The 18,744-nt window shown below is 36.3% G+C and overlaps 1 protein-coding gene across 8 annotated transcripts in view; it reads right to left on the bottom strand.

Annotated features, from left to right (window-relative positions):
• Positions 1-18,744, bottom strand: part of ROCK2 (Rho associated coiled-coil containing protein kinase 2) — a 132,878-nt gene that overhangs the window by 46,862 nt on the left and 67,272 nt on the right. For all 8 annotated transcript variants that reach the window (XR_008700553.1, XM_055540919.1, XM_055540917.1 and 5 more), the window contains 3 exons: positions 11,150-11,410; positions 4,222-4,366; positions 1,465-1,603 (listed from right to left, as the gene is read on the bottom strand). Coding sequence is in view for 7 of the 8 variants with exons in the window: in XM_055540919.1 (XP_055396894.1) it covers positions 1,465-1,603; positions 4,222-4,366; positions 11,150-11,410 (545 nt within the window). In the remaining variant the exon portion in view is untranslated. The remainder of the gene's footprint in view (positions 1-1,464; positions 1,604-4,221; positions 4,367-11,149; positions 11,411-18,744) is intronic.

Below are 18,744 nucleotides of genomic sequence, written 5' to 3'. Positions count from 1 at the left end.
GCTATGTTTAACATAAACAAGAAAACCTGTAAAGTTTATAGAAGGAAGTACCCCTAGCCACACTAATGGCATTAAATTCTTCTCAAACTATCTTTTCTCCACCTACAATCATTCTTTAGATTACAACTACCACTGACCATAAATCACTAAGGCTAGTCTTTCATGAACGGTACTCCTTACATTAACACATGCTATATATCCTGTTTTATATTTTACCTTTCAGCACAAATTATAATCATTCCTATCAACTCCACCTGGTCCTCAAAGCAAACATTATATAAAATTTATTTTGAGTTTATCACCATGAATTGTTCATTAATTATGTAATTAACAAAGCTTTATTTTACAAATGATTGATAAATGAAAAAGATTAAAATAATGAGGAAAAATATAATTTTCTGCTTTGTATGGAAAAATAAACAATTCATAGTACTTAGTTTGACAAAAATGAGGGAAACAATTCTTAATAATGGAAATATACCCCATGTGACATTTCTGGGGGTCAAATTTGCAACTCAAGTAGGTCAATTTTAGAATGTATAGCCCAGAAATCCATCTTTAAGAGTTTATCCTACAAAAAGTATTAAAAGAGAAATGTATGAGAATGGTCACTATAGTACTGCTTGTAACAGCAACTGGCAAACAAACAATAAGGCGTGCTCAGGAAGACAGCATCACAGAGCAAGAAATGTCCTCAGTTATCACCTAAATCTGATCCCATCATATTTAGAATGAGTAAAATTATTTCCCCAGAAAGTAAAATAATTTCCCTAAAATCATAAGCTAGTGAGCTAAGTCTGGTCCGAAGTGGAAGCACCCACTTGTATGCGCTGGCCCTTTGACAGGATGACTCCTATCACAAACGTAAAGTGGGAAACCAGAAAAGAATAGACAGGGCAAGGGAGACACTTCAAGGAGCTTTCCAGGCTTCTCTTTTTTAAGGCAGGTTTTCACAATAATGTTCATCTATTTTAAGAAATACAGAATTTTCAGGATGGACTTGCTCATATTCAAATGCAAATTAAAAGGGGCTGGGAAGGAGGCACTGCAAAGTCAAACATAGTTTTTAAGATTATTAACTTTTGAGTATTTATCTGCACAAAATGTTCTTCTCTCAAAAGTTGTACAGTCAAGAGCAATATGGCTCAATCATTTTAAAGGATAAAATGTGAAAAATACAGAAGTTTTCTTTTCTCTCAGATGCATTATTTTACCAAGTTTTCTTTTTAGATATGAGGGTTAAGATCAGAGTTGGATTACCATCAGGCTGCACATACAAAATGACAACAGTAACCCAATTCCAGGCTAAGCAGTAGGAAAAGGCTAAACCAGAATTCAATGCAAGTTGGATAAAAAGATTGATTTTATATGTGTATATATAAGAGCTCAGTAAGCTTTCACTTCTACAAAGCTAAAAGGATTCTCTACAAAGAAATCTCTATAAAGAAATTTAATGTATATTACCTATCTGTTAAGAAGGCACAGATGAGATTCTTCGCATGTTTAGAAATTTCTGCATCTTCAGGGAAACATAGTGAGTTTTTATGATCCATAATTTTGCTGTATGTCCCTACAAGTGAATCTGCATAAAATGGAGTATCCCCTAAAGTACCAAGAAAGAAGACACAGAGTGTAACAGAGAATGCAAATTAAACATTTTTTACCTAATATTTAAATACGTTAAGTTTAGATTTATCACATGCATGTAAGAAGGAAATGTCTATGGGACAGGAATCTCAGTCAAAACAAACATGCACACACCAAGAATATATTTAAATTTTAACCATATCAATAAGCCAATAATTTTTAAGATCAAAATAAAATCAATACTAACTGTACAATGTGTTGGGTAATACATAATAAGAAAAAAAATCAATGTACTGGATAACTTAAAAGATTACTAAGTGCAATCAGATCAGTTAGAACCTTTTAATGCTTCAGCTAAAGCAAACCTTTTCTTATACAATACAGTAGTCACCAACCACAAGTGGCACTTTAAATTAATTAAAATGAAATAAAATAAAAAATTCATTTCCCTAGTGACATTAGCCGTATTTCAAAAGCCCAACATGGCAGGTCCCCACTATACTAAACAGTGCAGACATAAGACACTTTCATCACAACAGCCTAGATAATGCAGCTCTAAGAGTCAGATCAGCCTCATTATTTTACATACAAGGAAGCCAGGCCCAGAGAGATGACATGTGATTTGCCTATGAGGACACACAGCTAGAGCTGAAAATGGCAGAATCAGTCTCCAAATACAGTGTTCCTGCCAATTGATGACTGTGATAAAGAGGCACTGAATCAAGTGTAAAGACTTTCAAAAAAGTTCACAGCATCATTTTGGCCAGTACTTAAAGTCTAAGAGTTAAAGGCCCTGCCAATGTGCTTCAGATCACCTTAGTACAAACCAGACTTCCCCAAATCGGTCAAAAAGAAGTTCTCAGTTTTTGTTTTCCAAGGATAGTAGAGGAGAGTTTTGAATTCAAGATTTTTCTAGTGTGATTTTTAACTGCAGTAGATTCTTTGAAGTGAAGTCTAGTGCCAACCAACCTGATGAGTGAGCACAGAGTATGCTCAGAACACTGCAAATCAGTGCCATTCAAACTCATTCAGTTCTCAGAGCTGAAAACGGTAGCAGGTGTATAAATGGTCTCTTCTAATAACCCAGGTGACTTCTTCCAAAGTATATTATTTTTTAAAACTCTGGGAGAGTCTAGGCAAATGATGGAATATATTCCACTTTCAAAATACTACAAGACACACCTAATAAACCATCAGACAGGGCCTAGACATGGGGAGAACAGACAGATACCTAAGAGAATACAGTGTGTACAAAGAGACCCAGAACAATTTGCAATGACAAAGGCCCAGAACAAAGCAAGTCACAGTAGGACATGAGACTTAGCACAGTAAGGTCAACACTACACGTACACATATGGTCATCAAGAGAAGGCATTGTAACTACAAAAAGTTCTAGGACCAAGGGTTACCTAATTTTGTACTGAGATTTTTTTTTTTTTTAAGCAATAGCCATATTCAATCATTATACAGATTTTACAGATTTCCACTACCAATTTCTTTCAGAGTCACAGAAAAGAAATTCTCCAAGTTCTAACATTAATTCACTCTAAATTCTTATAATGTTATTTGCCTTAACACATTTGCCTCATAAAGTAGATTTTGCTACATCTCCCCTGGGCTCCCTCATAGCTCAGTTGGTAAAGAATCCGCCTGCAATGCAGGAGACACTGGTTTGATTCCTGGGTTGCCAAGATCTGCTGGAGAAGGGACAGGCTACCCACTCCAGTATTCTTGGGTTTCCCTTGTGGTTCAGCTGGTAAAGAATCCGCCTGCAATGTGGGAGACCTGGGTTTGATCCCTGAGTTGGGAAGATCCCCTGGGGAAGGGGAAGGGGACCCACTCCAGTATTCTGGCTTGGAGAATTCCATGGACTGTATAGTCCATGGGGTCTCAAAGAGTTGAATACGGCTGAGCCACTTTCACTTTCACCCCTTACCCTAAAGCCACTGGTTTCCTTGTCCAGAAGGCATTTTTGTGACTCTAGTACTTAGGAAGAAGAAATCTTAAAAATGAAATCTATGGTGTAAAGAAAAGTTTTGAAATACTTGAGCATTTCAAATTTTGATGTGGCCAAAGTAAAAGAAATTATTTAACTTGTCTCTGAGTTGTCTGAGATTGAAACACTATTATAGAATATATTTATCTTGATAGTCAAATGGTCAATAACCATATTTGACTGGAATTACAAGCCAAATATATATACAAGTAGCAAATATAAGAAACATAGTTTACAAAAACTAATTACATAATTACATAAACTGAATTATTTTCAGTTCCTTATTTACAACAAAATACTACTGATTAAGAAAAATCTTAGAATGAAGGCCCACTGCAGCTGTAAATTTGCTTATTCTAGTATTTTCTTAATCAAAAAGGTCTATGGAAAGAATATTTCCTAGCAGTAAACTTTCAATTCCTTTCATATTCTACTTAATTATTGTACCAGCATGAGGTTCTGTTTTAATTTTCCAATCAACAATCTGTCACATCAGACGCTATCAATTCAAAGGTTTAAAGAAATTCTACTTTATCCTTAGAACACAAGCAATTAAATTTTTTTATAGTCTCACATTCTTGACTTAGAACTAAAGTGTTGTGAGATAGGTTTTAAAAAAACAATCCCAGTTTACTTACCCACCAGCATTTCAAAAAGGAAAACACCCACGGACCACCAATCACATTCTCGCCCATAGTAACCATCACCCCCTTGTGATTTCAGGACCTCAGGTGATATATAATCGGGTGTTCCAACTGCTGTATCACAATGCACCATGCCTGTCTAGGTAAAGTGCAGAGAAAGGAAAAAAGATGTATATAAAATGTGAGTAAACACACACACATATAAGCAAAACTAATCCATTTATTATTATTAATACAGTGACTACCCACTGCTACCAACAGACCTTCACTGCTGACATGGTTTTGGGAGGACAGAGGATAGATGCATTATGAAATACATAAAAATGTCTGGATTATGGGAGATCAGTGATAATCTTCCAGCTCTAAAATATTAGAGGCTTCATCAATGAAAGAAGGAAAAGGTGGTTAACTTCATGGGAATTCCATGCAAATCAACATCTTCTCTTTCTTACATTATTAAGGAGTTAACAAGAGAAGTACAAAATGTGGTCTTAATGCACCTGACCTGGGGAAAAGAAAAGAATTATGAAAGGAAGCTTTAATATTTCCAAAGAAACTGCAGTGATTAAAACTGCAAAGGCCCCAGCTTTGGAGGCTGGATAAAGAAATGGTTCCTATTATACCCCAAAAAAATGGAAGAAATAGACCAACTGTTTAAATCAAAAGATCTTAATTGTTTGAAAGCTATACCTCCAAGCTGCATGTTTAGAAATGTGGAGCTGTGGCATCAAGGTATTTGGCAAAATGATAAAAACACTCTTTTCTGTGTTTAGTTTCTGTGGGTAATAAGATAATACCTATCTGATGTCTTTCTGACAAGAACCACTGTAGATAACACCTATGTGTGTGTTTATTTTATAGCATGTGTGTGTGTGTGTCTGTCTGTCTGTATATGCTGCAAGATTAAATCACAACAGTATATAGTAGCATGGTGCTGTTTACTTCCAGCTATGTATAAACATGTAAAAACTTCACAGATTAAGTTAAATGCCCTTCATTTTCTCTATCTACCTAATTTAAAGTGTCTCACCTACATTCCTATATAAACTAGCAAACTACTAAGTACTATGACCACCTTGGAAAAAAGAAGTTCAGTGTATTTTATAAACATGACTTACATAAATGTTTTTATTTAAATGCAATAAAACATTATATATGGGAAATTAACTTCAAAAGCAATCTTTTCATTCCTCAAAAATCAGCAAAAATAACTCAATGACTTTATTTTCCCAAGTATACAGCAAACAGAGGTCATTTGAGTTGAATATAAATAAAACAAAAAATTTGGAAATAATTGAGCAAATTATGATGGCAATACTCTGCATGGGTTACTATTTAGGATAAAAAATGAAGATGACAGTGCCTGACTACAAAAAGCAGGACATAAAATTAATTTTTATCATTAACTACCTTATATTTGACTTCTACTGAAGGAAAAATTCATAATGACTTACTAAATAAAATCTCATTTCACATGTATCCATGTTAGTTAGACTTCCAAAAAATGAATCTCGTGACACTTCAATAGCTAAAAACTGGTCAGACACAAAAGTGCCACTAAAAGAAAAATTGTTTAGCATTCAAAGGTTCAGAGGAAGAAGAGAAAAGGATAAGAAAAGAACTGGCGACAAGTTAGGCTTCAAAGGAATGAGAGTTGGCATGGCAGCTTAGAAAAAAACGAGCAAAAACAAAGGGACAAGAATGACTTTATATAAAGTTCAAGAAATGCAGTAAAGTCCAAATTAGCTAAATGTAAAACTTCACATGATGAAGCTGGAAAAGGAAAGATGGAGATCAGTTTGAATAACTGCTTATTTGTAGAAAAGAAACACTCTGGTAGGACTAAATAATTTTTACACAGTAAACTAGGTTACTGGTACCCTGTTTTCAAAAATTTAATATTTCAACCACCATCTTTGGCAAGCATATTGATGGTTAAAAAAGTTTTTTTTTAAATAAACATTTGGGAAAGATGGTGGCACTAGTGGTAAAGAACCCACCTGCCAACACAAAGGCAAGTTAGATCCCTGGATCGGGAAGATACTGGAGTAGGAAATGACTACCCACTCCAGTATTCTTGCCTGGGAAATCCCATGGACAGAGGAGCCTGATGGGCTACAGTCCACGGCGTTGCAAAGAGCTGGACATGAGTGAAGCAACTAAGCACACATGCACTTAAAAACTATCTCATGGGGAAGTTCTCAAATCACATAAACTTTACATTTAAGACAAATCTGATTCTCTTCTAAAGAAATACAGGAAGAACAAACCACAAACTAAGAGACTGGTTTACCTACAGGGGTGAGTAGGAAAAGGGTAGAAAGAAACAAGTACAGTACAGGAATGGGGTGGTGGGATAAGGAGGGGGTGATCCTTCTCTGAGGATGTAATTTATACAGTTCTGACTCTTAAACCAGAGGAATGCTTCACATACCCAAAAAATAAATAATTAAAATCAACCGGATGTGGGACAATTCTAAATGGAACACAAACAGTAGGAAATGGACCTGTTTCATAAATTAATAACATAACCACACCAAAGAAGGTAGAGAGGAAAAGAACCAACCTAGGTTACCCTGGAAAACAGTTGTAGTGTATATAATGAGAGCCAGGTTTCTCACTATCCAAAAAAAGTAAATACGAAAAAGAAAGGAGGAAGACTAGAATGAATCCTGTGCTGTAATACTAGAATCAGAAGTATAAAACTAGAATCAGAAGTATCATATGAACTCATAATTTTTAATATACTTCATATACAGACAAGTACAGAATTAAATATGAACATGAATGTGCATATGAGTTAGTATAGGATATACAATATACACATGTCCACTAACAGGGTCTAGAAGTAATGACACTCCAAAAGCAATGAATACCTCTAACACCCAAATACTCATTTTTAAATACCATTCTTGAATAAAAGGAATTAGAGCTTCTTCGAGAAGTATTTGTTTTCAGGGCTGGGACACAGAAAATACAAAATAGTGTTCAACAACTTACAGTACAAAGAAAGGAAAAGAAAATGCTCCCCAGAGGATACATGTTAAAAAGCAAGAGGAGCCAACTTAAAAAGATTTCACAAGATAAGCAAACTTTGAACTGAGTTTCAAAGTGTGAGTAGGAACTTGCCAAGTACAGTGTATTCAATAGCATGTATTAGATTGGTGTAAATGTAACTGCAGTTTTGGATCATGAATTTTAAAGCATCATAACTAGGCTCAAACATATCTTCATTAATCAAAATAGGATGCATTATAATCAACACATTTTGCCAGTGAGAATTAAGTTTGTTTATTCCTGTAGCGTAAAAATGCATGCCTTGTGAATCAATGATCTCTTGGAAAGCATTTCCTGCCTCCTGCTGGTTGTGGAAGCATTTTCCCTACAAAAAGTTTCGAGATGCTTGAAGAAGTGGTAGTCAGTTGTCAGAGGTCAGGTGAATACGGTGGATGAGGCAAAACTTCGTAGTCCAATTTGTCAACTTTTGAAGCATGTTGTGTGACATGCAGTTGAGCACTGTTGTGGAGAAGAACTGGGCCCTTTCTGTTGACCAATGCCGGTTGCGGGTATTGCAGTTTTCAGTGTATCTCATTGATCTGCTGAGCATACTTCTCAGATGTAATGGTTTCACCAGGATTCAGAAAGCTCTAGTGGATCAGACAGGCAGAAGACCACCAAACAGTGAGCACAACCTTTTTTTGGTGCAAGTTTGGCCTTGGGAAGTGCACTGGAGCTTCTTCTCAGTCCAACGACTGATGTAGTCATTGCTGATTGTCGTACAAAATCCATTTTTCATTGCACATCATAATCCGATTGAGAAATGGTTCGCTGCAGTTGTGTAGAATAAGAGATGACACTTCAAAATGACAATTTTTTCTGATTTGTGGTCAGCTTACAAGGCACACACTTATCGAGCTTTTCACCTTTCCAATTTGCTTTAAGTGCCAAATGATGGGAGAATAGTTGACATTGAATTCTTAGGCAACTTCTTGTGTAGTAGTTGTTAAAGTGGATCAGCTTCAATGATGGCTCTCAATTGGTCGTTGTCAACTTCCAATGGCTGGCCACTGTGCTCATCTTCAAAGCACTTGTCTCCTTTGCAAAATTTCCATCACTGCACTGTATGTCTGTTAGCAGCTCCTGGCCCAAACGTGTTGTTGATGTTATGAGTTGTCTCCACTGCTTTACAACCCATTTTAAACTCAAATAAGAAAATCACTTGAATTTGCTTTTAGTCTAATTTCATTTCCATAGTTTAAAATAAATATAAAATACACAGCTAGTAATAAGTCATTAGCAAAAATACATAAAGCAAGAAATGAGCATTAAAATGATGTATAACACAACCACATTTATTTATGTATTCCAGTATCAACTGGCAAAGTTCAACAAAACAAAATGGCAATTGCTTTTGCACCAACCTTATAAAAAAGCCAGGAATCATGAAATACCATGGGTATAAAAGAAACTAAAGACCTCTGAAACACAAGGTACAAGAGAACAAATGATAGAGAATGAAGGTGAAACACTAGGTAGGGATTATATCACCTTAAGAGGAGACTTCAGGTAACTAGGTAAGGAGTTCCAACTTTATTTAATAAGTGATGGAAATCTATTAAAGGGTTTCAAGTTTGAGAGAAACATAAACAGTATGCATTTTCAAAAGCTTCTTCAGAAATACTTTGTCTTATATGGATCAGATAATGTGTGTTTGCTGAATACATCTAGTGTTTCATAATTGACAAAAAAATGTCATAAATCGAAAGATTTACTGAAAACAAAAAATGGTCAGAGGATTTAGCATAGTTGATGAAGCAGAAGATGTTTTTCTGGAATTCCCTTGCTTTCTCTATGATCTAATGAATGTTGGCAATTTGATCTCTGGTTCATCTGCCTTTTCTAAACCCAGCCTATGTATCTAGAGGGCTTCCCTGGTGGCTCAGATGGTAAAGAATCTGCCTGCAATGCAGGAGACTTTGGTTCAATCCATGGGTTGGGAAGATCCGCTGGAGAAGAGAATGGCAACCCACTTCAGTATTCTTGCCTGGAGAACTCCCTGGACAGAGGAGCCTGGTGGGCTACAGTCCATGGGGTCGCAAAGAATAGGACACAACTGAGCAACTTTCACATCTGGAAGCTCTCAGTTCACACGCTGCTAAAGGCTAGCTTGCAGGATTTTGAGCATAACCTTGGTAGCATTTGAAGTGAGTGCAATTTTCTGGCAGTTTGAACATTCTTTGGCATTGGAATGAAAACTGACCTTTTCCAGTCCTGCAGCTACTCCTGAGTCTTTCAAATTTGCTGACATATTGAGTGCAGCACTTTAACAGCAACATCTTTTAGGATTTTAAATACCTCAGCTGGAATTCCATCACCTCCACTAGCTTTGTTTGTAATAACACTTCCTAAGGCCTGCCTGACTTCACACTCCAGGATGTCTGGCTCTAGGTGATGACCACACCATCGTGGTTATCCTAGTCATTAAGATCGTTTTGGTATAGTTCTTCTGTGTATTTTTGTTACCTCTTACTCTACTAACAGCCTATAAGAGCTTATAGTAAACACATTACAATGGCTATGTATTAGGGAAAGAGAATAAAACAAAAAGAACTGAAAGGGGGGGAAACATAATAAACATAATTTAAAAAAAAACCAAATGAGGTCTTTGTGGATAACTAATACAATAAGTTGTGAGCCAAGGAACATAATTAACTACATGTACCTGAATTTAAAATAGTAAACAAAATTATATATACCATCTTTTATTTTGCCCTATAGAGAGACAATTTAAGATATTTAAACAGGTGAATTTAGTATTTACTTACATGCTTGTAAAATAATTTCATAAACACCATATTCTGACCTGTTCCACACCTGCATATTCAACATCTTTCTTTCCTTAACCACCTTTACCCATCCTAAAAACACATGGTGTGATTTCTCGGCACCCTCCCAAAGGTTCTTGGTTTAATGAAAATCAGAGCACGCTTGTGGAAGTGCAACACATAAGTATCATTTGTTATGTATAACAGACATTAAAAAGTTTAGCATTCTATTAGAAAATTATTTCATTTTCATTAAAGATAATTTTCACTGGTAATCACTTTATTCTACATTATGATAAACACCACAAGAGGGAGCTTTGGTCAACCTACTAAATACTGATTAATGTATGCAGAACACAAACACAGTAATACTCTATGAAGAAGACCAGAGAACCCAAGAGATGTTACATTTTAGCTGGGTAGACAGGGCATACAAACCTAGATAGAAAAAAGTGGCCTGTGAAGTACAGCATGAATTCTAAGTGAGTAATATTATGGACATTATGACAGAGAGTGATCGGTCAGGTTAGCATTCTCAAAGAAAATTTTCCACATGAGGTACAAAAATCAGAGCAGAGCTTTAAGAATATGGATCACTGATGACAATCAATAAATGTGAATATCAAATAGGTGGCATAAATAAGTTGAGAAGTAAAGAGAAAAGAAAAATCAGCTTAATTCAAAATAAAAGTCTTGACAAGATAATTAATAAGAATACACAGAAAGAAAACATGATCTCTCCCAATCAGGAATTGCTGCCAGGAATTACAGCACACTTACAGAGAGATCATTATAAACATGAACTAGTTTTGACTGGTAGAAAATGTTTGTCAAAATGCTATGAGGAAGATGATTACTTATCTGAGTTCTTATTTCTCTTGAATTCACCAAATCTACAAAGTATTCTACAACTAGATGAATGATTTAGTAAAGAAAATGTTTTGATTTAGGTATTTTATTACCTTGTTTGAGTCATTACATAGTTAGTAAAACTAAATTTCTATATTTTTTTAATTATGAAGTCTAGATATGTTGTTTTCTTTTTGTCTCTTAAAAAACTAGCATTAAAAAAAACCCAAAACTCGCTTGTTACTTACTTCATCCATCTTCATACATGTGCCAAAATCTGCTAATTTCAGATGCCCATGTTTATCCAAGAGCATGTTGTCAGGCTTCACATCTCTGTGAATTAAACCCATGGAGTGTATGGCATCCAAAGCAAGAACAACCTCAGCAGTATAAAATTTGGCCCATTTTTCAGGTACATCATAGTTACTCATAAGGTTTACAAGGTCTCCACCAGGCATGTACTCCATTACCATGTACAGATACTTATCATCTTGAAAGGCACAAAAGAGCTGGAAAACAAAACAAGAAGGAAAAAAGTTTAAAAAAAGAAGAGGGACTTCCCTGGTGGTCCAGTGGCTCAGACTCTGCACTCCCAATGAAGAGAGCCTGGGTTCAATCTCTGGTCAGGGAACTAGATCCCACATGCCACAACTAAGACCCAGTGCAGCCAAATAAATAAATAAAAATATTAAAAAAAAAAAAAAAAAAGAAAGAAAACTAGAACTGTTAACAGAAAAAAAAATCCCCAAATCAATACTGCTATTGAAAAAGACAAATTACTGTAAAACCAACACAGAGTTAAACTTTATGAAATCTTTGACTTTAGATTTGGATATCTTTAATGGAGAACGAGTTATCAGATAAAACTATTATATGGATATCTTCTTCATGCTTAACTAACAAAATATGCATAAATGTATCATTTTCCCTCTTGGAGAATACAGGAATCTATTTAAATAGACATATTTTTAAAAGAGAAACAGAATAAGAAAGAGGAATATAAAAGGTGATGACTAAAGAATCCATAATAAATAGCCCAACTTTCTGCAAATAAATTCCTGCACATAACTCACAAAGCAGAGAGCTGAGCAGGCAGTTTAGAAACACCTAAGATACCAGATTCAATAGATTCCAGAAGAGGGAGTAAGTCCCATACCACTGGGAAGAGTAATTCGTAGCCACATATGGGACAGGGCCTTCTCCCTTCCTTTCCCCATCATCTTGTTCATAATCAACAGCAACTGACAGTGCTAACTGCACTCAGACTAAAGCAGTGGCACTGGGACCTGAGAAAAGGGACACCAAGCTAGGGGATTTGCTGGGGCATACTTATCAGGGTCTCCTAATAAATCAGGTGAGATTAGGACTAATATTATTAGCACCAGAACTAGTAACAAGGCACCTAAGATAGGTCCTGACCCTCAGGAGAGATAAGAAACCACAAATTCAGAAGGAAAGGTATCTGTACATTCCACCCAACAATATGTCCCACCCCTTCCTGAAAGCACACAACATAAACAGAAAAGATTTCCACAAACAGAAAAAGGAACAAAAACAAGAATCTAGGAGGTTTTACAAATAGCAGAAGAATGAGGAGAAGCAAAAAGCAAGAGAGCCAGGGAAAGGTACATTCAATTAAACAGAGTTCAAAAAAATAGCTAGAAGAGACAAGAAGGTCTTCTTCAATGAACAATGCTTAATAAGACAAAAACAACAAAAGGTGAAAGACTAGAGATCTCTTCAGGAAAATTGGAAACATCAAGTGAGCATTCCACTCAAAGATGGGCACAATAAAGGATAAAGGTGGTAGAGACCTAGTAGACACTGAAGAGATCAAGAAGAGATGGAAAGAATATACAGAAGAACTGTATAAAAAAGATATTAATGAACTGGATTACTATGATGGTGTGGTTAGTTACCCAGAGCCAGACAATACGGAGTGCGAAGTCAAGTGGGCCTTAGGATGTATTGCTGTTAATAATATAGCTAGTGGATGTGATGAAATTCCATCAGAACTATTCAAATCCCTAAAGGAAGATGCTACCAAGGTTTTTCATTCATTATATCAGCAAATCTGGAAGACCCAGCAGTGGTCATAGGACTGGAAAATCCTCATCCCAATTCCCAAGAAGGGTAGTACCAAAGACTGTGCTAAATATCAGACAATTGCACTCATCTCCCATGCTAGTAAGGTCATGTTTAAAATCTTGCATGCTAGGCTTCAGTATTATGCGAACCAAGAACTTACAGATGTCCAAACTGGGTTTAGAAAAGGAAGAAGAACTAGAAATCAAATTGCCAGCATTCGCTGTATTATAGAGATAGCAAGGGAATTTCAGGAAAATATCTGTTTCCATCAACTACACTAAAGCCTTTGACTGTGTGGATCATGACAAACTGTGGGAAGCTCTTAGAGAGATGGGAATACCAGATCATTTTACCTGTCTTCTGAGAAACCTGTATGCAGGTCATGAAGCAACAGTTAGAACCCTGTATGGAACAACTGATTGGTTCAGGATTGAGAAAGGAGTATGACAGGGCTGTCTGCTGTCACCCGGTTTGTTTAACAAACAGGCTGAGCACATCGTGAGAAATGCCAGGCTGGATGAGTTGCAAGATGGAATCAAGATAGGCAGGAGAAACATCAACAACCTCAGATATGTGGATGATACCACTCTTAATGGCAGAAAGTAAAGAGGAACTAAAGAGCCTCTTAATGAGGGTGAAAGAAGCGAGTGAAAAAGCTGGTTTAAAACTCAACATTCAAAAAACTAAGATCATGGCACACAGACAGACAGGGAAAAGATGGAAGTAGTGACAGACTTCCTCTTCTTGGGCTCTAAAATCACTGTGGACGGTGACTGCAGCCATGAAATCAGAAGATGGCTGTTTCTTGGCAGGAAAGCGATAACAAACCTAGACAGTGCTTTGAAAAGCAGAGATATTACACTGCCGAAAAAGGTCCATGTAGTCAAGGCTATGGTCTTCCCAGTGGTCAGGTATGGTTGTGAGAAGCTGGAATGTGAAGAAGGCAGAACGCTAAAGAACTGATGCCTTTGAACTGTGGTGCTGGAGGACTCCCGAACATCCTTTGGACAGCAAGGAGATCAAACCAGTCAATCTTAAGGGAGATCAACCCTGAATATTCACTGGAAGGACTGATGCTGAAGTGCCAGTATTTTGGTCATCTGATGTGAACAAATAACTCATTAGAAAAGTCCCTGATGCTGGGAAAGACCGAGGGCAGAAGGAGAAGAGGGCGTCAGGGGATGAGATGGCTGGACGGCATCACTGATACAATGAATATGAACTTGGCCAAACTCCAGGAGATCGTGAGGGACAGGGAGACCTGGAGTGCTGCAGTCCATGGGGTCACAAAGAGTTGGACAGGACTGGGCAAATGAACAACAAGAATCAACAATTGAGAAAAACCAGTATCATGAAACAGAACCAAAGCAATTCAAGAAACAGAAAGTTAACAGTCAAGGAAATGCTTAAATAGGACAAATTAAGAACAGCTCTAAAAATATGAAAACCAATAGCCTCAAAAGAGTAACAAGTCACATCAAGTAAACCACAGGATGATATGGGAAAAAGTCTGAAGCTTTGGCATTAAATATACAAGTAATGATAAGAGAAAAACAAATTATAAAGCAAGAAAATTGAGCAAAGTAACTTTCTCTCTCTGAAGTCACTGAAGGATTCAGAGATGAAAAACAGAGCAAAGTCAGAAGGGTTCCAACATCTAGCTAAATGCAGTCTGGAAGAGAGAACATAGACCAGAAGAAAAAGAAAAAATAAATAGCAAACAAAAACTTCCAGAAATGAATAAAGTTAAAAATCTAGATTGAAAGGACTACAAATGAAACAAAGAGAAACAGATAGTGCTAAACTCTCAGAAACCCAACAAAAAAATTCTAAAAGTTTACAAAGACAAAAAGTATCTTATGTACAAAACCCAAATCATATTGTTAAAAAACATTTCAGCCAATACAGAATACAAAAAACAGAGATATAGCTTTAAAAATATGAAGTAAACAAATTTCAATTCTAGAATATGGCAGTCGGAAAAAAAAACCCAATAAAATGGCAAAATAAATATGTATTACATCATGTGTATTCTTAGAAATCTGATAACAAACCACTTCTGAAAGAACTGCTCAAGGAAAATGGTTTGACAAAATGAATAAATCCAAGTAAGAGAATTATGTGAGACATAAGAAAAGGGGACAAATAATCGAGAAAAGTTTATTAAATATAATTACTGATACAAAATTAAATACTTTGAGAAAAGTCAAGTCAAGATTAGAATAATTTTTAAATGGAAGGTGGTGAGATGCAGAGAAGAAAGGGACAAAAAGACATTATAATGCTAGTTACCAAATTGAGAAGGGGGGGTGTGTGTATGTAATGCTAAATAGCAAAAGGAAAGCTGTGTGTGTGTGTGTGTGTGTGTGTATGTGTAATGCTATAAACTTTAAATGGCGAAAGGAAAGCTGTATATAAATATGTGTGTGTGTGTGTGTGTGTGTGTGTGTGTGTGTGATGCTATTAATGCTAAATGGCAAAAGGAAGGATGGATATAAATGGAGAAACACTCATGTTCCTGGAGAGAAAGTCAGTATCATAAACATGACAATTCTCTTCAAATTGATCTACAGAATCAATACAAACTCTATATCCCAGCAAGTTATTTCCTAGAAATCAACAAACTGATAAAAAAAATTTACATGGAAATGCAAATAACCCAGAAGAGCCAAAACTATCTTATAACAAAACGAAGCATCACAATTTCAAACCTCAATACAAAACTATTGTTTCAAAACAGTACTGGTATGGTATAAGGATAGATATACAAATCAATGGAACACAAGTGACAGTCTAGAAATAGCCCTTATATTTATAGGTCAAAAAAATATATATATATAATATATATGTATATATATACACACATACATACAAAGGTGTCAGAGCAATTTCGTTGGAAAAGTACAGTTTTCCTAATGAATGGTGTCTGAATAACTGGATATTCACAGGCAAAAATATGAACATTTTTAGGCCCCTACTTCACATCATAGTCAAAAATTAACTCAAAATATATCACAGGACTAAAGTTATGAGCTGAAACTATAAAAATCTTATGAAAGAACAAAGGAAAAATATTTATCACCTTAGATTAGGCAAAAATTTCTTCTAATATAAAAAAATTGGCAAAATGAAAAACTGGCATAAGATTTGATCAAAATTAACATATTCTGGCTTCAGAAAATCATATGAGAAGAGGAAAAGACAAACCACAGACTGAAAAGAAATACTAACAAGTGATATATATGATAAAGTATCTAGACTATGCAAAGGACTCCTACAACTCAACAGGAATATAAGCAACATAATCTTTTAAAGGGTAAAAATCTGAACAGACATTTCACCAAAGAAGACACAAGAGTGGTCAATAAGCACATGAAAAGGCGCTCACTATCATTAGTCATTAGTCAAGTTAAAACCACAGTGAGATCTCACTTTACACACACCAGGATGACTATAATAATAAGAAAGAATATCAAGTGTTGGCAAGAATATGGAGAAACTGGAACCTCATATATGCTGATAAGAATGTAAAATGGCACAGCCACTTTGGGTAATAGTATGGCTGTTGCTGCCACTGCTAAGTCACTTCAGTCGTGTCTGACTCTGTGTGACCCCATAGACGGCAGCCCACCAGGCTCCCCCGTCCATGGGATTCTCCAGGCAAGAACACTGGAGTGGGTTGCCATTTCCTTCTCCAATGCAGGAAAGTGAAAAGTGAAAGTGAAGTCGCTCAGTCGTGTCCGACTCCTAGCGACCCCATGGACTGCAGCCCACCAGGCTCCTCCATCCATGGGATTCTCCAGGCAAGAGCACTGGAGTGGGGTGCCAGTGCCTTCTCCGAATAGTATGGCAACTTCTTTAAAAGTAAAACACAAATTTAGCACACAACTAAGACTCCATTCCTAGGTATATATCCAAGAGAAATGAAGTATGTCCACAAAAGACTTTTATGCAAATGTTCACAACAACATATTCACTATTTATAATAGTTTAAAGTGGAAGCAATTCAAATGCACATCAAATGGTAAATGGACAAAGATAATGGAGTATCCACATAACTCCTTCCCCCTCAACTGGGTATTCTGCAGTACAACTCTGATGCTAAGTACTTAGAGTTAGCATCAGACACCATAAGTTATGAGCCCAGTCTTTCACATGATCGCCCTCACTTTAGACATTAGCTGTACTTCTGTACCTTGAGAGTCCCCAAGCCACCAGCATTCTGGTTAACTACAAATTCTGGAGTTTCCATGACTCAGGTTCAATAATTCACTGGGTTAACTCACAGAATTCAGGAAAGCACCATACTTTTGACCACAGTTTTACTGTAAAGGATACACATAAGGTGAGGTCTGGGAGGCAACAGAGCTTCTGCATCTTCTCCTTGTGGAATCAGGGTGAATCACCATCCCAGTACATCAATGTCTTTACCAACCAAGAAGCTCCATTGAGTGTCAATGTCTGCAGCTTTTATTAGGATTTCATTACATAGGTACAATTAATTATATCATTGGGCATGTGATTAAACTCAATTTCCAACCTCCTTCTAGTACTCCTAGCTTGAAAGGCTGAGAGTTCTAATCCTCTAATCATGTGCTCATTTCTTTCTAATGATCAGCCCCCATCTCATCCAGTTCAGTCAGTTCAGTCGCTCAGTCATGTCCAACTCTTTGCGACCCCATGGACTGCAGCATGCCAGGCTTCCCTGTCCATCACCAACTCCCGGAGCTTACTCAAACTCATGTCTATCTCATCCAAAAGTTATCAAAATGCCAACAGGAGTTGCCTCATTAGCATAACACACAAGAAATTGAAGAGTTTTTGAAGTTCTGTGCTAAGAACAAGGAACAAAGACTCTTGATTAAACCACATATACTGTGCTATGCTGCTCAGTACTAAAAAGAAATGAAGTACAAGACATGCTACGATGTTCATGAACTTCAAAATCAGTATTATAAGGGACACGGACCAGATCCAAAAGACAGACAACATGTTGTATGATTCCATTTACCTGAAATGTCCAGGCAAGGCAAATCTACAGAGATAGGAAGCATACTTGTGGTTGCCTGGGGCTGGAGGGGAATGGGAAATGACTTTAGGTATAAGTGATCATTTGGGGATGATGAAGCTGTTCTAAAAATCAGATTTCAGTGATGCATGTGGCCTGTGACCTGAACTACTAGGTAACCAAGTGGGGGATTATTTCTCTTTGTAGAAGTATTCTACTCAAGAAGAAATAACTCAGTTGGAATATTACCATTTTGCAATCTTTACAAAATTAACGATCTCAACACAGCACAGACATCTGGTAAATAACAAGAGTAAGAGATAGCCAGACATTAGCCTCCTGAAAGAAGAAAACATTACCCATGAAGCTGTCCTACCACATTCCCCATTGATCAAGCCTTTATATTTAATCATCAACTAACAAAAACATAAATGAGAGGAACATGTTAAAACTATACCACAGGATGAAATCGGCAAAAACCAGGTTTCTTCACCAAGTGGCACAAGAGAAAAGAAGCTAAAAGTAAAGTGTTTAGGAATATACTTACTTGGATGTATGAAACTATAAAGGAAAGCAGGTAAGTGTTTACTATAAAAGGAAGAACGTTAGAAAGCACCCAAAGAACACAGCAAACTTGATATAGAGGTGGATTAAAAAAGAAAAAGTTCTCTCAGCAAAAATGTTATTTTTAATGTGCAATATTCATCTATTAAATTTAAAGTACACTAAGAATATAGCTCTAAAAAA

The sequence above is a fragment of the Bubalus kerabau genome, chromosome 11 (assembly GCF_029407905.1).
Source record: "Bubalus kerabau isolate K-KA32 ecotype Philippines breed swamp buffalo chromosome 11, PCC_UOA_SB_1v2, whole genome shotgun sequence".
NCBI lineage: Eukaryota > Metazoa > Chordata > Mammalia > Artiodactyla > Bovidae > Bubalus > Bubalus kerabau.
The sequence above is the reverse complement of the archived record's forward strand: the minus strand, read 5'-3'. Positions and strand labels throughout refer to the sequence as shown.